The sequence below is a fragment of the Rana temporaria genome, chromosome 4 (assembly GCF_905171775.1).
Source record: "Rana temporaria chromosome 4, aRanTem1.1, whole genome shotgun sequence".
NCBI classification, from domain to species: Eukaryota; Metazoa; Chordata; class Amphibia; order Anura; family Ranidae; genus Rana; species Rana temporaria.
In genome coordinates, this window is record NC_053492.1 from 344,099,619 (window position 1) to 344,120,818 (window position 21,200).

A 21,200-nucleotide genomic window follows, 5' to 3' on the forward strand; every position below is an offset into this window, starting at 1 on the left:
TTCCACTGGTCTAATGTCCATTCCTTGTGTTCTTTAGCCCAAACAAGTCTCTTCTGCTTGTTGCCTTTCTTTAGCAGTGGTTTCCTAGCAGATATTCTACCATGAAGGCCTGATACACACAGTCTCCTCTTAACAGTTCTAGAGATGTGTCTGCTGCAAAAGGTGGCTACTTTGAAGAACCTAGAATATGAAATATATTTTCAGTTGTTTCACACTTTTTTGTTATGTATAATTCCACGTGTTATGTATAATTCCACATACGTTAATTCATAGTTTTGATGCCTTCAGTGTGAAAAAAAGTGGTTGGAAGGAAGCTTCAGAATGGCAAACATGTTTTTTATTATAGAGATTATGTGAGCAGGCTGCAGTTCCTGTTTAAGGTAAACTACCAACACTATGGAAGTTATATGCTGTGATTTTAACCCCCTGGGGACACATGCATTTGCTTTGTTATACTACTGGCCACTTTCTTTGTTTGGAAATTTGTTTGACAAAGAATTACCTAAATAAACTTTATTTTATGGGATCACTGTACATGGAAGAAAGTTAAAAAAAGGATCAACACACCTAAGGTATGGGCTTAGCTCCATTCAAATTAATATGGTTCCCTACAGCAGTCTCCAAGTCCAGGAGACCGGCACACTCCCATTAGGAGAGGTGCTTTACTTAACACTCCATGTTGGAAGAGAGATTCCTTACCCACATTACAGAGAGACAAAGGGCAGCTAAGCAAGTTTGGAGGCCTGAAAGAGCCGAGGCAACTAGACAAGTCCAGGGGACCGAGAAAGTCTGCAAGTCTAAACGGAGTGTGAGAACCTGGGGTGCCTGGAGATCCTCTATTGACAGACCAGGCAGTGGACCAGGGGCTGTAACTACACTCAGAGAGCCAGGAGAGCTCACATAGCTGGGTAGGACTGTCTAAGAGACCAGTAAAAAAGAGCAGCAGTGCTGCCGAAGAGGGAGTCAGATGGCATGGGATTTTCTGTTATGTTTTTCTGCTGAAAATTCCCTATGTGAGCAACTGCCCTGTTTCAAACTTTTAAGTGTGTTTAATAAAAGTAGGCTGGCAAGCCTTAAAACTACAGTTTGGACTGTGGATTCACTACAAATACTACTGAATTTGCCAAGATCACAATATATATATATATATATATATATATATATATATATATATATATATATATATATATATATATATATATATATATATATATGGTATTTGTATTCATACATTTGAGTTGTTTGGTGTTGTACTTTGAAGGACTTTAAGACCCCTTTCTCACTGGGGCGGTTTTCAGGTGCTTTTGAGCTGAAAATACCCCCTCCCATTCATTCCAGTGTGACATTTCACACGTGAGCGGTACGCTTATGGGACATTCTGAAAAGTCCTGCAAACATCATCTTTGGGGTGAATTGAGAGCACTGTATTTAGCGCTCACAAAAACCCCTGCCCATTGGAATGAATGGGCAGCACTTTCAAAGTGCCTGAAAATAGTTTTTAACACCTTTTTTGGGGGTTAAAAGCGCCCCGCTAGCGCCCAAAAAGTGTTGCTTAAACAGCACTAAAGTGCCACTGAAACTAACAGCGCTTAAGCGCTAATGGCTGGTCTAAGATTCGCTTCCCTTAAAGCAGTGAGGAGACATAATGTTGCTTCTCGTGCAAAGTTGCACCGAAAGTTCATTATGCCCACGGTAGACAGTGAAGAGATTAGTAGATTACAACTGGGGTCGGGTTCGTTGCTAATGAATACATATAGTAAATGCTATCATTTCTCAAGTTATTATACATAGAGCCCCCATGATTCACATGGAATAAGTAGTAATCCCAATGCTGCAAGCTACAGTAATGTGCTATAAGACTTTTGCAGATTAAATACAAGGTAAACTATAGAATCTCTGAGTCAGTGGAAATATGCTTCAGTATCATTAAACACATGCCATTCTGATTTGCAGCTGGAGGTTTAGCTCTAACCTTGAGAAGAAGTTGTCAGATTTCCATATTTTCAATAAATCGTGTCAGCTATATGAAAGACCATAGTTTTAAAGGAAAAGCCCACATAACTTTTTTTTTTTAATCTACCCATCTCTTTCTCTCTAGATATTTCAATATCAGATATATGTCACAAGGTTGCATTGCTCATTATGCTCCCATCAGTTGTCCACCAGTTGTCAACAAATCCCCAGCACACAGGAGTAGACATAAGATATGCTTATTTACCAATATAATTTCATTTGCAATGAGAAATGTGATTACAAAAATGCAGCATATACACTCTTGGGTTACTTGTGCTATATTTTTTTTTCTCCAATTCTAAACAAGGTGTTGGAAATTTGCCAATAAAAATGATTGTTTTAGAATAAATGATGATATCAAATTGTTTGCATTTCACTATTACTAGCAATACATTTATACAGAGCAGGACAAGTACCACAAATGAACAACAAATAAAGTAATCAACCACCAACATATTAACCACATCAATACAGGGCACTTTTATCCCCTTCCTGCCCAGGCCAATTTTCGGCTTTAACCACTTTTTGCAATTTGAATGACAATTGCACGGTCATGCAACACTGTACCACTGTTTTATTTTTTGAGCTACAAATGATAAAAAAAAAAAGTTTCCGTTATAAAAATGTGTAAATAAGCAAGCTTTCTCATTTACTGACAGGCACTGATGAGGCAGCACTAATATGCAGCACTGATGAGGAGGCACTGACAGGCATCATTGATGGGCACTGACTGGCATGACATGTGGGTACAGGCGGGCACTGATTGGCAAGCACTGGTGGGCATCAGAAGGCATCACTGATGGGTCTGCACTGATAATCAATGCACAGATTATCGGCTCAGACCCCCATGTCAGGAGAGCAGCTGATCGGCTCTCCTCTACATTGTCAGCACGAAAGATGGAAAGTCAATAAACGTCACTTCCTGGTTACCATGTGATCAGCTGTGTTTTGACACAGCTGATGATGAGGTAAATAGCCTACATTAAAGGCGTCATACACGTCGAGGTATTTAGTAAGAGGCATAGTAAGTTTTTTTGCCATTGTAACTTTTTCCACAATGTTTTAGATGAAGATGAAACAAATAAGTACATTGATTTTTTTTCACAAAGTTGTCATCTTAACTAATTCTTTCCCACACACAGCCTAAACATACTTACAATTACACCCCAAACCATGTGCTACTCATCCCAAATATGAGAATATAAAATGCATGATACTTTTTTGCAGCCTGGACACATAGAGATGCCAAAAACCCAAAAAGTTTCAGGCTCTCAAGGGGCATACAATACACATCTGATTTCCTGACTATCTATCTTATTTGTGGTGGCCTTGAAGTGAGGACTGGAGAAAAACCCACAAAATTACCACATTTTTGAATGCATACCCTTTTGACATATTTACTAAGAAACATGGAGGTTAATTTACTAAAAGACAAACAAGTGACTGGTGTAGTGGGAATCAAGAACACAGTTGCTGGCTTACACTGGCTCTAGTGAATCTGGCATTGGTGTGACTAGTGAACACTGTGACTGGCTTCACTGGCTCTGGTTAAAATGGCATTGGTGTGGCTGGCAATCAGGACAATGTTGCTAACTTCATTGGCACTGGTGTGGCTGGAAATCAGGACACTGTTGCAGGTTTACCCTGGCTCTGGTGACACTCTACTGGTGTGGCAGGAATCAAAACACTGCTGCTGGCTTACACTGGTGACACTACCATTGCTGTGGTTAGCGATCAGAAAACTGGTGCCAGCTACACTGGCACTGATGTGGCTTGCAATCAAGAAAACAGTTTCTGGCTGTTCTACCCTGGTGATACTGTGACAGGTGTGACACAATCAGGAACACAGTTTTTGACTTACACTGGTCTAGTGACATTGGAGCTGGTGTGGTGGAAATCATACACTATGGTGGGCTGCACTGGTGTGGTGACACTGTTTTGGTGTGGCCAGTGATACTGACTGACTACACTAGTCTGGTGATTGTTTACTGGCAGTGTGGCAATCAGGGACACTGTGGCTCACTGCATTGGCCTGAGGACATTGTAGTGGTGTGGATAGAAATTAGGGATACTGTGGCTGGCTTGGTGCACTGTAAGAAATACTGCTACCAATTATTGTAGGAAACACTGTGTTTGCGCTCACAGCCTTTGTTTACATGTGTGATCACTCTTTTTGGTCATAGCGATCATGTGGTGCAGGGCCAATTCAATTGGTTTGTGAACTGCAGTGTCCAATGGGCAAAACAATCACAGATTGTGCTTTGCCACCCATCCCAAGGATACAGCCGCTGTCCAATCATGTACAATGGTAAGGTTGGCAAGTGATTAAAGAGCACAACATTTACCAATGAGGACCTATTCACACCTCAGCATATTTCCCATTGAAATAAATGAAAGCAATAGAAAGCCATGTTAACACACATTATCTCAAGCTGGAATGAATGCAATGTTGATGCACACAGTGAACCATTAATATGCATTTTGTTGTATGCAGGAGAGAGCTTCAAATGTGGAAATCCAACTTAATATTTAACTTGTTAATAACAATCCTGAACAGCAATCTTTTGTTCTTGTTATGTACACTGTGTCAGTGTGCAAAGTTGCTGTCTACTGTCTTGCCATTTCCCCCTTTGGGGGAGTGCAGGTAGTGTTGGTCTTGCCAGCTATGATATTGTACATGCAGTCTGCAGAGACACCATGATGAAAACAACATGACAACATTCTACGACATAATGGGGGTTATTTACGGAAGGCAAATCCACTTTGCACTACAAGTGCAAACTACAAGTGCAAAGTAAACTTGGAAGTGCAGTCGCTGTAGATCCGAGGGGGACATGCAAGGAAAAAAAAAACAGCTAGTTTGCATATGATTGGATGATAAAATCAGCAGAGCTTCCCCTCATTTCAGATCTACCCCTCCGATGTACAGCAATTGCACTTCCAAGTGCACTTTCAGTGCAATTTCAAATGCAGTTTGCAAAGTGGATTTGCCTTTTATAAATAACCCCCAATGTCTTGATAATAAAACGTTAGCGAATGAGTCTTATTTCTTTACCATTAAATAGCCACCACCACCAACAAAACCCATGAAAATCTAATTTTTCAGAAAAAGGTTAACATGTAAGTTAACATGGTAAAGGTTAGGATTTGTAAGAGTTCATATTTTATTATCTTAGATTAAACAGTCTTAAAAATCTTGCTGCCACTAAATAATATAATCTTTATCAGCCACTGTCTTTGCCACTTTGCCTCTTGGTTTGCATGGACACTAGCATTCAAAGATTTAGAGTCAGCCAATAAAGTAGATTTTATTATTTGTATTACTTGTTTCTGCCCTCAAGGAGCAGACAATACAGGGTCCTTAAAGCGGGAGTTCACCCGAAAAAAATTGTTTAACATTAGATTGAGGCTCATTTTGGTATGCAGAATCGGGTGATTTTTTTTAAAATCAAAGCAGTACTTACCGTTTTAGAGAGCGATGTTCTCCGCCGCTTCCGGGTATGGTCTTCGGGACTGGGCGTTCCCATTTGATTGACAGGCTTCCGACAGGCTTCCGACGGTCGCATACATCGCGTCACAAGTAGCCGAAAGAAGCCGAACGTTGGTGCGGCTCTATAAGGTGCCTGCGCACCGACGTTCGGCTACTTTCGGAAAATCGTGATGCGCTGTATGCGACCGTCGGAAGCCTGTCAATCAAATAGGAACGCCCAGTCCCGCAGACCATACCCGGAAGCGGCGGAGAACATCGCTCTCTAAAACGGTAAGTACTGCTTCGATTTAAAAAAAAAACACCCAATTCTGCTTACCAAAATGAGCCTCAATCTAATGTTAAAAATTTAGTTTTTAGGTGAACCTCCACTTTAACTCGCATTCATACATACGAATACTAGGAACAATTTAGACAGGAGCCAATTAACCTACCAGCATGTCTTTGGAGTGTAGGAGGAAACCAGAGTATCCAGAGGAAACCCACACAGGCACAGGGGAAGACATGAAAACTCCAGGCAGGTAGTGCTGGGATGGTTGGGATTTTTACCAATGACCCCAGAGCTGATAGACTAAAGTGCGAACCACTTAGCCACTCTGCTGCCAAGTAATTGATACTTTTATACATCTAGGTAGCATATTGAATTGATCAGGAATTATAATTAATACATCAAACAAGTTACATTAATTTTGTTGTATATAACAGTTTTAATTGTCTATTGCAGTTTTACAGATGTTTGGCATTCTAGCTGTAAGGCCCCATACACACGGGAGGATTTATCCGCGGATACGGTCCAGCGGACCGTTTCCGCGGATAAATCCTCTAGAGGATTTCAGCAGATTTTAATGCGATGGAGTGTACTCACCATCGCATTGAAATCCACGCCGAAATCCTCTGGCGATGACGTGTCGCGCCGTTGCCGCGATTATGACGCGGCGACGTGCGCGACGCTGTCATATAAGGAATTCCACGCATGCGTCGAATCATTACGACGCATGCGGGGGATCCCTTCGGACGGATGGATCCGGTGAGTCTGTACAGACCAGCGGATCCATCCGTTGGGATGGACTCCAGCAGATGGATATGGTCTGCATGTCAGCAAATATTCGATCTGCTGGAATCCATCCCAGGGGAGATATATCCGCGGAAAAAGATCCGCTGGCGTGGATCTATCCGCTGAAACCCATTTGCTGGGATTTATCTGCGGATGGATTCTATGGTGTGTACGGGGCCTAAGGTTTTAAAGATATTTCAAACTACATCTTATGTAGCTATTCACAGAAGTGTGATTGGCTTGTTGGCAATTTTATCTGACCTTATAGAGAACATATAGCCACATGAGCTTTGTAGCGCTGAGATCTAATTATTGTGTTGGTCAGTTCATAAAAGAGTACCTGAGCCTTCTGTTTTACCAGTACAGTTTTATATAGCTTAGGAATAGGCTTCATATTGCTGTCCTGCTGCATGCTTGCATCAATCATTGACAGCTGCCAGGAATGAAATATCTTCTAATTTCCTTCTTGCCAGCACAAAAGTAGCCCCAGATTTTTTTGCGGATATTGGGGGACAAAAAAAACAGCAAACACTCCTCCAGCATCCTTTAATTTGCTCTGTCTGACAGATGTTCTTGATCCAAAAACTGAACTCATCAAAAAGTTCCATTATAGTACACATGCGTACATGAGCGCACACAACTTGAAAAATTCTGTCCAAGCAGATACCAACTGATCTATTTTCTATTGAGAAAAGGTATCTAGACGGTCACAATACATGTACCACTAACACCTTTCAGTCAAGTAAGGCTAGGTTCACACCTATGCGTTTCCAGTTTTGTATAAGCACACTACAGATTATTTCACATGATTTCCTATGAGCCATGTTCACCTCGGATTTGTTTTGCCTGCAGCAGCTGGCACTTTTGGATTCATATACTTCAATGGAAACAATGCAGTGCTTGTGTCTTTGATACATTTCCGTTGTGTTTTTGCTTCTTTGTCCTGTATGACAACAGAGTGGTTAAAGTGGTTGTAAACCTTTGTGTTTTTGTGACACAATACCTTGCAGTCGTGCACCAACCCCCCCCCCCCCCCCCCCCCGAGCCCCCATTTTACTTACCTGAGCCCCAAATCTCCGTGGGCGAGATCCCACGTTGCTTTCCCCAGGTCTTGTCGGCTTTTCATTGGATAACTGATAGCAGTGCAGCCATTGGCTCCCGCTGATGTCAATCAAATGCAATGACGTGGCCGAGTCATACAATCGGCATCTATGGACGCCGACTGTATGGCACAAGAGCTTGCCCACAAGGTAACCCCCTTGGGAGACATCTTCCCAGAGGGGGTTAGCTCTTGTGGGGAGGAGCCGCCGTGGGACCCCAGAAGAGGACGATCGGGACCACTCTGTTAAAAAAAAAACTGCACAGTGGAGGTAAGTATGATATGTTTTTTTTTTGTTTGTTTGTTTTTTAATAATACCAGAACCTTTACAACCCATTTAAGGAGCATGTTATGTCAGCCAAGTGAAGAAGACACAGAAAAAAAATTGATGTTTGCCATACCTTTTTACCCATTTTTCTCTGTGAAATTTGGTTGTCTAAGTTAACTTTTAAAATGCATTGGTTGCTTCTAAACAGACAACAAAAATCTTACTACTTGGGTAGTTCTCACTTTTACAGTGTAGAAAACTGGTCACGTCAAGGTGATCTAAGGTAAATGAGTACAAGTGACTCAATATATTATCCTCACTTGGTACACTGAGAGAAAACACATTCAAGCAGACAGTGTGATGTATCTTTCAGCCGTCATACAGTCTAAGTCAAAGATAAAAATAGCTCTCAGCAACTTGTACCATCTTCAATCACTGTTAAATGACTCTTCGAGCACTTGATATCTCTCACATCTTTCAGTAAGATTTGAGGAACTCTGAGCAGTTTAAAAACACTACTATTTTAACATATTGTATTGTCATCATAAGCATGTTTGATTAATGCTGTGCGCCTCTACAGAAGCCATTAAACTCTAACAGATCTGCCATCACCCTCCAGCTGAAGTGTTCTATGGGTCCTACTCACACAAAATATTTTTCGGATATTAAACTAAAACAAATATCTGTAATTAAATCCCCGGATAAATGACAGGGGGGGGGGGGATACAAATCACTTTAAAGTGGACATATCATTGTAACACAACTCATTAAATGCAGGTCTCTCACTAGGCTAAGATTAGCAGGGGGCCATTAGCTCTTGCCATTTTACAAAGCTGCCCAGTTTTTATAATCTACTTGATTACATGGGTTATTTTTGTTGAAAGGATACAATAGACTTTAAAACATGGAAGCTGCAACCAGTGTCATATTGCTGAAGGTGCAGACCTAGAGTGAGCATGCACATACAATCATGGCCAACATTTTTATCAGACCGCAATGGACAAATAATTCACTAGGCCACAATCCTGGCCTTGCCTGCACTCGTGGACCCGTTCGCTGCCATGGATCCCTTATTGGGGATGGACGACCTAGACGTTGGTGCTTCACAAGCCCAGGACACTCAGGATACTCCTGCAATGTCCCCCCAGGTCACACAGGCTATTTTAACCCCCGCGCTACTGGATGTGAAGCTTCAGGCTCTCCTCCAGCAATTGACACACAACTTCGCCGCTGAGGTGGGTAAATTGTCCCAGGAATTGAGGGGGAAAATTGCTAAAATAGGAGATCTTGTCAACAATGTCCAAGAATTGGAGGTGGAAACCTCCTCACTGAAACACTCTATATCCCAACTGCAACAGGAGGACCTAGAAAATAGGGAGATATGTCAGAATTCACGCTTCTGAGGTATACCAGAGTCAGTAGGAGATAACACCTTGCAACAATACCAAAATTGCAGATTTAGACTGGAGGCTGGACAAAGCTCATATGTCCCTAGGCCCTAAACCACCGTCTGGAGCCAGATCTAGAGATGTCATAGTTCACTTTCATTACTATGACTATGAGTACAAAGGGGCGGAAATTCAGATATGTAACGATCTTTCACCGATAACTCTGGCTAAGCACAGGAATCTCCCATTTACAAAATCTTTGCATCCCATACTTCTGGGGCTTTAAGTTTCGTCCGATTGTCTCCCCTGAGAAATCCCAACACTGCCTTTGTGACATACACAAAGGTGAAGCATTCATAAAAAGCCTGGGCTCACCTCCTGCTGCCCTGTCGGGCCGAAATGTCCCTATTACACCTAACCGGTTATGGGCCACTGGAGGCTTAATGAACACCTTCTTAGTTCTACCCCTATTAAGGAAAGACTGACCAGGGAATTGAGTGCGTTTTTTTAGTTGAACGTGGGTTCTGTGCAAAATTCTTGACTCTTTGGGAGGCTCACAAGGCCTGCTTTCGCGGCTTCTGCATTGCCGAGGGCTCTCACCTTAAGAGAGATAGCGAAAGTTGTCGGGTTTCTTTACTAGGCAGACCTGAAGTGGGCGGAGCAGGTTCTTGTGGGCTCCCCAACAGTTGAAGCCCTCCGTAGGGTCATAGCTTTACGTAACCAGCTGAAATTGTCAGCATATAGTAAGGCGGCAAAATCACTCATGTGGGCAAAACAAAAATTTTATGAATTCTCTACAAGCCACATAGAATGTTAGTTAATAAGCTATGCCCACGTCCCTTCCACTCCTTCCCTGAGGAATTTATTCAAAAAGACGGTACACCTACCCACAGCCCTCAACCTATGACCAAAACTTTTGGAGACTTCTACAGGGAGCTTTATAATTGCCCAACCCCGGAATACATTTTCAGTTCACACAGGAGGATAAATTTAATCAGTTTGTACATAACCTACCCTTACCAAAACTGACATCCTCGGACCTTGAAAAGCTTAATGTCCCTATCTCCCCTGAGAAGCTAACAAGAATTGTTAAATATCTTCCTTTACACAAGTCCCCAGGCCCAGATGGACTTACGTACCTTTATTATAAGACTTTCCTGCCCACTTCAATGCCACATATGTTAAACTTATTCAGTTCATTGTTAAAGAGAGACATCCCACATTCCCAGTTCACCCATTCTTACATATCGGTGATCCAAAAACCGGGAAATAACTTATCTATATTTTTATATTGTAAGCTCTAGCAGGGCCCTCTGATTCGTCTCGTACCAAATTGTAATGTAACTGTAATGTTTGCCTTTATTTTGTTAAGCACTGCACAAACTGTTGGCGCTATATAAAACCTGTATAATAATAATAATACCCGATAATTATAGGCCTATAGCCCTATTAAATTTTTACTATAAGATATTTACAAACATCCTCTCATCTAGGTTATCCCAATTTATACCCAAATTAATCAATAGGGATCAGGTAGGTTTTGTACCTTCCAGACACGCTGGGGACAACACACGGCATACATTCCTTAATGTCTGCAAAGAATATTCTGACCCTACCGGTCAATAATGACTCATTCAATGCTTAGCCCTGGCTAGTGAGTTGTTAAATGAGGCTGGCTCTTGAAAGGCCTTTCATTGTGTGATAACACTGTTTAAAGCCTATTGATACTCAGGTGTGAATACCTTTCTGTCGGAGACAGACCGTCTGTCTAAAGATGTGGATTGAGGGGAAATCATTGTGTGATGGTGTTTTGTTTGAATTCTGTTAATGAAGGAATGTGACTTCTCATGTGCATTGATTAGGTCATGTTAATTATAGACCGGCGCCAAAATGTCAGGAATGTTTAGCAATTAGCCATCTGAAGGTGTATTGAAGGGTGTGATGTGTGGGTGGAGAGTTTGATTGTTCCTGTGATCACTGAAACATGCCTTGAAAACTGTATATAAACTTGAGAGCTAACCATTAAAAGTATTCATATATTATAAGTATAAGTATAAGTATTCATATATTTTGAAACCAGAACCCAGAGCTGTGTGTCTCTGTTATTCTGGGAAATGGGATGGATCGGGTCCTGTTGGTTGGAGTGTCAGATGAGCTGTCGTGGGTTGATGGAAGGTCGTAGACGGTGGTGACTGTTACAACTTATTTTAAGCTTAGATGGGAAAGAGTCGACCAAACGCCAAAAGGCGTTTGGTCGACTAAGTTGGCCTTATAGGTTCTCTACACGTAAAAGATTTGGGTTTGAGGGCCTTTTTTTTACAGATATACATGCCTTATACATGCATACATCTGCTCAGGTGCTGATGGTCTAATTTTTGTGCCCTTGTTTTCCCATGTCCAATGGCAACAGGCAGGGATACCCTCTGTCCTCCCTTCTTTTTATCTTTTGCCTGGAGCCACTGGCAGAGGCTATGTCATGCTGACATTAGGGGGGTACTGATGAGACAGCGGGGGTACAAGTTATCCCTCTCTGCTGATGATGTTCTTCTACTGCTGACAAATCCCATCATTTCACTTCCTTCTCTACATGCCCTTCTACAGTCATTTGGATCCATATCAGGTTATACAATAAATACTGCCAAAACCGAAGCACTTCCCCTACATGTTCCACTAGACATATTAACACAACTCAAATGTGCATATCCCTATAAATGGTGTGTTCATGCTCTAACATACCTGGGTATTAAGCTTACCTCCTCGTACTCTAGCTTGCATTCTGCCAACTTCCCCCCTTTGTTTCAGGACCTATATCACTGTCTTCATCAATGGGCCACAAACCCTATTACTATGCTTGGTAGAATTAATGTTTTAAAAATGTCTGTGTTACCTAGGTTACCTAGGTTACTATACCTCTTTGAAACACTTCCAGTGGCAATACCTATTAGTCAGATTTAAGCTCTTCACAAAGGTTTCTTGAAATTTATATGGAATAATAAGACACATCGTATAACTTGCTCAGTGGTTTTCTCTTTAAAAATGCATGGGGGGTCTGGGAGCCCCTGACATCATTAGGTACAATTATGCCTCCCATTATTTCCTGGTCATGTCAGATGGCCCCAACCCGGAGGTCAGAAATTGAGAGATGTGCCATATACACAATGCATCCCTGCTCTCTAGTATGGTCCAGACCCTTACACAATGATTCCGTATTTAAAAATGTGCCTAGCACCAATGTTATTCACCAAGTCTTTATGGTGTAAATGTATGTTGACATACTCACCTTGCCCTCCTTTATCTAACATACTGTTAAACCCATCACTGCCTGACAGTCTGGCCTTTGGACGCGTGTTGCCTTGGATGCAGACTCCTCTCTTTCAATTGCGTAATCTGGTTAATCCGGTCACTCACAAAATTCATACCTATACAAGAACAATGTTCTATACCTCAAAGCCAATTTTATTTCTACCTCCAAGTTAGACATGTTTTTAACTCATTGTCTCCGACTCTCACACTGGATAGGCCCACTCCCTTTGAACATATGTGCTGAAGGCCCTCAACAGTTGCATTTAATATCTTCCATATACCATATTCTGCATGAATCCACAAAAGTATTAGCTGATACCCACTTATATATGCACACATTGAATTTGCTATTGGGAAGTCTTATCCCTCTGCAAATAGGGGCTAACATCTGGTTATCAACTTTTAAATCTTCTAAATGTGTAGTTCAGAGGGAAACAGCAGTGAAGATTTGAATGATTTGGTATAGGACTCCTGAGCATATTCACCAAGAGAATTCTATCCTCTCACCTAAGTGTTGGAGGTATGGTACGGAGATAGGCTCTCATGTTCATATTTTCTGGTCCTGCTTACTTATACAGGCCTTTTGGTCAGAAGTTATGCAAACACTTCAGAGTGTGACAGGCTTACTTCTCACTTTGGATCCTATCCATTATCTGCCTGGGCTCCCCTTTCCAGGTATCTCAAAACCTACTAAACTCTTGAACTTGTATATACCTCTAGCTGCCAAGAAGGCTATACCATTGTGCTGGTTGTCTACTAACCCCCATCCCCCCCGTCTCACATGCAATTTCTACAACTAGTTTTAGAGGTTAGGAAAATTGAATACCTCAAAGCCACAGTCCATGACATGACATGATATTGCTATATGAATATTTATCTCTAAGCTTTGACCGCTTTTATAACCTGTCATTTTGAAATGTATAAGTTATACCTGTATTGTTATATCCCTTTCTTTCTGAACTAATAAAAACTACAATTACAAAAAAAAAAAACACCTGCAAAATGCTGCTGCAGGACACTGCTCCTTCACCGCTTCAAAGATGCTGCTTGCAGGAGTTTTTTTAACGTCCTGCCAGTGCTTCGTCTTTCACACTGAGACCGCAGGGGAGCCGTTTTTCAGGTGCTATTTTTAGCCCAAAAGCACCTGAAAACACACCAGTGTAAAAAGGGGTATTACTGTACACAAATGTTTGTTTTAGAAGTGGTTACATTAGGACAAAAAACTGCTTTATTTATACTTTTAGGTATTTTTTTCAGAGACCCTAAAATATTTCATGTCAGCTGACTATGGAAAAATAACATGTTTGTTAAACATCACATTTAAAAAATAAAAAAAATATTATATATATATATATATATATATATATATATATATATATATATATATATATATATATATATATATATTTCAGTGTATCTTTCAGTAACACCTTGGCTCTCTGATGCAGGCATAAGCATAAAATAGGCAGCACAAGGTTAAAGGGCAAGTGGTCATTTCACACTACAAGTATTAAGCAGGTGAAATTTTGTGGGCACAGCTGTCAATCAACTTCTTTTTGGCTTATAAAGTTATAGGTGGTATTTACTATATGCTCTTTTTGGGAAGGTTGTGTTGAATCCTCAAGTAAACACAAGCTTTGCCGATGCAGGACTCACTGTAACGTGGGAATAATACAAGTATGCATAACATTTAGAGAGTACAACATTTCCGAGAAAGTATGACCTTTCCCAAGTGCTTACCTTGGAAATAAAGATCCCCAAAACCTATAAATATTGTGAAACGCATAAGGGGCATGCACATAATGCAATCATTACTGTAGATGTGGTGGCTGCATTCTTTTTCGTTTTCTTAGGCTTTCCTCTGTTTTTGCCCTGGTGATCAGATCAGTAACTCACCTCCTGTATTAGAGTGCCTACACCCATGATGAAGTGCACAGGGGCACCTTTGTATAGCACAATTGTCAATCTGTGGGGTGGGGAGTGTTGAATGTACTAACAACAAGCATATTTAAATACACTAAAACAAGCCAAATTCCAGCTCACATAGCAGTTCAACAAGCAGTTACAACAACACTTTCTTTTTTCCTTTAAGGATAAAGGTTTTATATGAATAAATAAAAGTTGTCAGTTAGACAAGTGCCCAGCCAATTGTTATTGTACCTTCCATTCCCAGCGTGGGAAGCCAACCTAATGGGCACCACCATAATCAATTTCACTCTTAAGACCCTCCAATATATTAATTTAGTGATTTATTCTACTAACTACACTGCTTCCCATCTGGGGTAAAGACCTATTCACACCGCGTGCAATGCTTTTTTTTCTGCATGGAAAGTAGGCTTTATGAGTGCTAATGAAATAGTTTACACCATCACAGTACATTTCAATGCTTTTTAGTTCCAGAAAAATAACACACTGCTTTTTTCATGCACACAACTGTACTGGAATGCAGTAACACAAATAAAAAAATAAAAATAAAAAATAAAAATAAAAAAATAAAAAATAAAAAAAACACATTAAAAACACACATGCGGTTTTATTGAGTAAGGATTTGTGAAGGATCTCTCAATCAACTTCCATGCTAAAAAAACTTTGAGAAAACTTTACTTTACTTTAAATTATCATGATTACCTAGAGTGGAAACAGCTGATTAATACAGCTCTTCCATTATGCCAAATTACATACACTACTAGGGGTTTATACACTTTAGTGACATAAAACATTAATTGTAACTCTTGTTCTAGAACACAGTGTTAAATTTGTTAATGACATACCTTCACACACTGGACAGCACTCTCCCGGCACTTTTACTGGTTTTAAACAGCTCTGTCCACATGCAGTGGCCACACAGTGGGGCTCTCCATTAATGCACTGACAGAAAGTGCAGTCATCTTCTCTCCAGCGGTCACCATGGCTTCTTATCTGTCCATTAGCATAGCAACCAGCAGGATCATGCACTGGGAACACAGGATCTGTGGGATACCAAAAAAACTAATTTAAGTCCAAAGAAATACTACTTTTACGATCATAACAAATACTTTGCAAAACATATATTCTACCATTTAGTGTTCTTCATTCACCAAGGGTATATTAAGAGCTAGTGCTTCTTTGAGCGAACATACCATGAACAAACGTTATATAAAAATTATAAGAACAATATGTGTGTGTGTATATAGATACACACACACAAAATATCTCACAAGAGTGAGTACACCCCTCACATTTTTGTAAATCTTTTATTATATCTTTTCATGTGACAACACTGAACAAATGACACTTTGCTACAATTTAAAGTAGCGAGTGTACAGCTTGTATAACAGTGTAAATTTGCTGTCCCTTCAAGATAACTCAACACACAACCATTAATGTTTAAACCACTGGCAACAAAATTGAGTACACCAACTGTTTTCAAATTGGACCCACATAACCATTTTCCCTCCCCAATGTCATGTGACTTGTTTGTGTTACAGGGTCTCAGGTGTGAATGGGGAGCAGGGGTGTTAAATTTGGCGTTATTGTTCTCACTCTCTCATACTAGTCACTGGAAGTTCAACGTGGCACCTCATGGCAAAGAACTCTAAGGATCTGAAAAAAAAAATATTGCTCTACATTAAGATGGCCTGGGCTACAAGAAGATTGCCAAGACCCTGAAACCAAGCTGCAGCACAGTGACACATGCTCAGCGTCATATACCGAGGTTGTCTTTGGGAAATAGACGTATATGTGCTGCCAGCATTGCTGCAGAGGTTGAAGGGGTGGAGGGTCAGCCTGTCAGTGATCAGACCATATGCCACACACTGCATCAAATTGGTCTTCATGGCTGTCGTTCCAGAAGGAAGCCTCCACTTAAGATAATGCACAAGAAAGCCCACAAACAGTTTGCTGAAGACAAGCAGACTAAGGACAGACTAAGGACATGGATTAGTGGAACCATGTCCTATGGTCTGATGTGACTAAGATAAACTTATTTGGTTCAGATGGTGTTAAGCGTGTGTGGCAGCAAACAGGTGAGGAGTACAAAGACAAGTGTGTCTTGCCTACAGTCAAGCATGGTGGTGGGAGTGTCATGGTCTGGAGCTGCATGAGTGCTGCATGAGTGCTGCCGGCAATGGGGAGCTACAGTTCATTGAGGGAACCATGAATGCCAACATGTACTGTGACATACTGAAGCAGAGCATAATCCACTACCCTCGGGGACTGGGCCACAGGGCAATATTCCAACACAATAACGACCACAAACACACCTCCAACCTAAAAAGGTAAAGGTGATGGTCAGGGGCATCCTAAACGGAAGTTGGAGGATCGCAAGGTCTTTAACATCCACCAGCGCTGTGATGTCGTCATAGAGGAGTGGAAGAGGACTCCAGTGGCAACCTGTCAAGCTCTGGTAAAACTCCATGTTCAAGAGGGTTAAGTCACTGCTAAAAAAATAATGGTGGCCACCAGTGTTAATTTTGTAGACTAAAACATTTGTGTCGACCAACCCAATACCATTTTAGTCTACTAAAATACGACTAAAACAAAAACAATTGAGATGACTAAAATACGACATTGATGACATAAAAGACTAAAATGGGACTAAATCTAAAATGCCATTTTAGTCAAAACACTAAGGGGCAGATCCACAAAGATCTGCCCCGGCGCAGCGTATCTGAGATACGCTACGCCACCATAACTTACTTGTGTTTGGTTCGAATCCAGAAAGAATTTGCGCCGTAAGTTATGGCGGCGTAGTCTATCTCTCGCGGCGCAATGGCGCGCAATTCAAATGCGGCGAGTAGGGGGCGTGTTTCATTTAAATGAAGCGCGTTCCCGCACCGAACGAACTGCGCATGCGCCGTCCCTAAATTTCCCGCCGTGCATTGCGCTAAATGACGTCGCAAGGACGTCATTGGTTTGACGTGGACGTAAATTACGTCCAGCCCGATTCACGGATGACTTACGCAAACAAAATAATTTTTTTTTTAAATTATACGCGGGAACGACGGCCATACTTAACATTACGTACGTCCCCAGATAGCAGCTTTAACTATAAGCCAAAAAAAGCCGACTAGAGACGACGTAAAAGAATGCGACGGCCGCTCGTACGTTCGTGGATCGTCGGAAATAGCTAATTTGGATACTCAACGCGGAAAACGACGGGAAAGCCACCCAGGGGACACCGAAGAATTGCATCTAAGATCCGAAGACGTACGCCTGTCGGATCTAACCCAGATGCCGTCATATCTTGTTTTGAGGATTCAAAACAAAGATAAAACGCGGGAAATTTGAAAGTACGCCGGCGTATCAATAGATACGCCGGCGTACTCTCTTTGTGGATCTGCCCCTAAGACTAAAACTAAATTGAAATTTGACGTAAAAATTAACACTAGTCTCTAGTGCATGTTCATACCTCAATACCATAAATAATAACATATTACATTTTTCACTCCAGCAGTATACTGTATAATGAGTTTGGAAATTGTAGAGGAATGCTTAAATACTGCATTACAATTTAACAACACTTTTAGATGACTAAAATGCGTTTTAGTCGACTAAAAGGTCCTGGAGACTAAATACAACTAAAACTAAAAAAAATTGCAGAAGACTAAAATGGGACTAAAATTAAAATGCCATTTTAGTCCAAAGAGTAATACTAAAACTAAATCATAATTTGCTGCCAAAATTAACAATGGTGGCCACACAAAATATTGACACTGAGCAGGGAGGGGCCCGTCAGAGCCCCGCAGATCTATATGGGGAGATTGGACAAATACAGATAGCATGTGTTTTCATCAGTTCTCGTCCGATCCCATAAGACGGATGGCAGACATATTGCCATACGTCTGTCTTGATCGGATTGCAGGCGGGTGTTAGCAGCCACATCTCCACTGACATCCCCCTGCTTATAGGTGTCTATGGATGACCGACTCAGATCCACCTGAAAAATGGCCAGGCAGGTCAGAACGGTCTTATCGTGTGAAAGGGACTTTACACAAGCTGCACACTTACTACTTTACATTGTAGCAAAGTGTCATTTCTTCAGTGTTGTTACATTAACTACTTGCCGACCGTGCACCGTCATTATACGGCGGCAGGTCGGCTCTCCTGGGCGAGAGCCCGTAGATATACGTCCTGCGCGTGAACGGCAAGGGGGCGCGCGCGCGCCTTCCCGCCGTTCCCGATGATCAGATTCGTTTCAGAACTGATCAATCATCAGGTCCAGGCCAATAAAATCTGGCCTGGACCTGGTGATCACTCTAAACCAATGGTTGTCTTCCCCTGTCAATGTTTTGTAAACATTGACAGGGGAAGTACTGCTCTCTCCCGCGTGTCGGTCTTTTCGTTCCAGACCGAGAGGGAGAGAGCATCTAACCGTGAGTTGCACAACACTACACTGACACCAGGTCACGTAGGCACACAATTCACCCTCTGATCACCCCCCAAATTAACCCCTTCACTGCCTGTCACTGTGTCACCCAGTACAGCGATCAGATTTTTTGATCGCTGTACTAGTGTCATTAGTGACTAAAATAATTGTTAGGGTAATTAGTCTTAGGCCCTAAAAAGTCTAGGGACCCCCCATAACCCCCCCAATAAAGGTTTAACCCCTTCATTACCCCGTCACCAGTGATCACAGTATAAGTGTCACGGGTGATGCAGTTTATTTTATTTTTTATAGCATCAAGGCACCCGCCATATTTTTTGCAATAAAGTTTTAACCCCCTGATCGCCCGGCGGGTGATAAAAGTTTGGTTTTAGCGCCAGATAGGGTCTGCGTCGCCCCAGGCAGCGTCAGATTAGTGCCAGTAGCACTAACACCCACGCACGCACCATACACCTCCCTTTAGTGGTATAGTATCTGAACGGATCGATACCTGATCTGATCAGATCTATACTATCGTCCCCTGCAGTTTAGGGTTCCCAAAAACGCATTGTTAGCGGGATCAGCCCAGATACCTGCTAGCACCTGCGTTTAGCCCCTTCGCCCAGCCCAGCCCACTGAAGTGCAGTATTGATCGATCGATCACGGACTCAAAACTGCAGCGTTCGCAGAGTCAGGCCTGATCACTGCGATCGCTAACAGTTTTTTTGGTAGCACTTGACTCAGTCGCTAACAGGTCAGGTGCTTTTTTGCCTGTGAATCTCACCACTGTACCCCTAAATTTAGAGCTCAAAATGGCAAATCGATGGTACAGTGATGAAGAGGCCTACTTGTATATGAGTCTGACAGATAGTGAGGAGGAGGTCACGCATCTGTCAAATTCTTGCTCAGAATACGATCCTGTAGACGACAGTGGCTCCCTGACAGATAGCTTTGACGACAGAGTTGTGGTCCCTGCTAGGGTCAGGCGTACCAGACCCCGATCTTCTGCTGTCGCTGAGGTGCAAGAACCGCATGGCTCTCGTATGGAGCAGAGAAGTACTAGCGCCGCTATTCCTTCTGGTGAACTGGCAAGCACCAGCGGCCTAGTACATCCTGGTCATACATCCAGCACTGCAGTAACACTAGGTGACGTGGCGAGTCCCATAAGTGCAGTTCAAGCTGGAGAGGTGGCAAGCACGAGTAGTGTCCCGCTGCCACCAAGAAGACGACAAAGACAGGCCCGTCCCCATAGTGCCCTTCCTGCTGCATTTGCCAATCCTGATTGGGTACCCACCACTTCTGCAGCACCCGTACTTCCCCCATTCACTGGCCAACCCGGAATTAAGGTGAATACAGTTGATTTTACGTCACTGGATTTCTATTCGCTGTATTTCACGGAAGATCTCTATAGATCTATTGTGGACCAAAGCAATTTGTACGCTGGTCAATTCATCGCCGCTAATCCCCAGCTGTCCCTTGCCAGAGATTGGAAGCCAATTACGGTTTCCGAATTTAAGATCTTTCTGGGCCTTTCCCTCATCATGGGCATTACTAAAAAGAGTGAGCTGCGGATGTATTGGTCCACGCACCCAGTTCACCATATGCCCATTTTCTCTGCCTCCATGGCCAGGACACGATACGAGCAGATCTTGCGGTTCATGCATTTTAGTGACAATGAACTCTGTCGTCCTCGGGGAGACCCTGGATTCGATCGGCTCTACAAAATTCGGCCCCTCGTAAACCACCTCAACGAACGGTTTGCAGCCTTGTATAATCCCCAACAAGTTGTCTGCGTTGATGAGTCCCTGATTAAGTTTTCTGGCCGCTTGTCATTCAAACAATACCTTCCCAGCAAGCGTGCCAGATACAGGGTCAAGTTGTATAAGCTCTGTGACAGGGCAACAGGCTATACATCTAGCTTTATGGTTTACGAGGGAAAAGACAGTCACGTAGAGCCGGAGAATTGCCCAGATTACATAGGGAGCGCTGGTAGGATAGTGTGGGAATTGGTGTCACCCTTATTCGGAAAGGGGTACCACTTGTACGTGGACAATTATTACACAAGCGTGCCACTTTAGTCACCTTTTTGATTATGGAATTGGCGCATGTGGCACCGTGCGACCTAATCGCCGGGGCTTCCCCCAACGGCTTGTAGAATCCCGTCTTAGTCGGGGGGAGAGAGCCTGCTTACAGTGTAATAATTTGTCAGCAGTGAAGTGGAGGGATTCACGGAATGTTTTTGTTC

At 42.2% G+C, this 21,200-nt stretch overlaps 1 protein-coding gene across 2 annotated transcripts in view; it reads right to left on the reverse strand.

The window, feature by feature from the left end:
• Positions 1–21,200, reverse strand: part of CRIM1 (cysteine rich transmembrane BMP regulator 1) — a 945,688-nt gene that overhangs the window by 380,741 nt on the left and 543,747 nt on the right. For both annotated transcript variants that reach the window (XM_040350800.1, XM_040350799.1), the window contains one exon: positions 15,384–15,581. In XM_040350800.1, the coding sequence (XP_040206734.1) occupies positions 15,384–15,581 (198 nt within the window). The remainder of the gene's footprint in view (positions 1–15,383; positions 15,582–21,200) is intronic.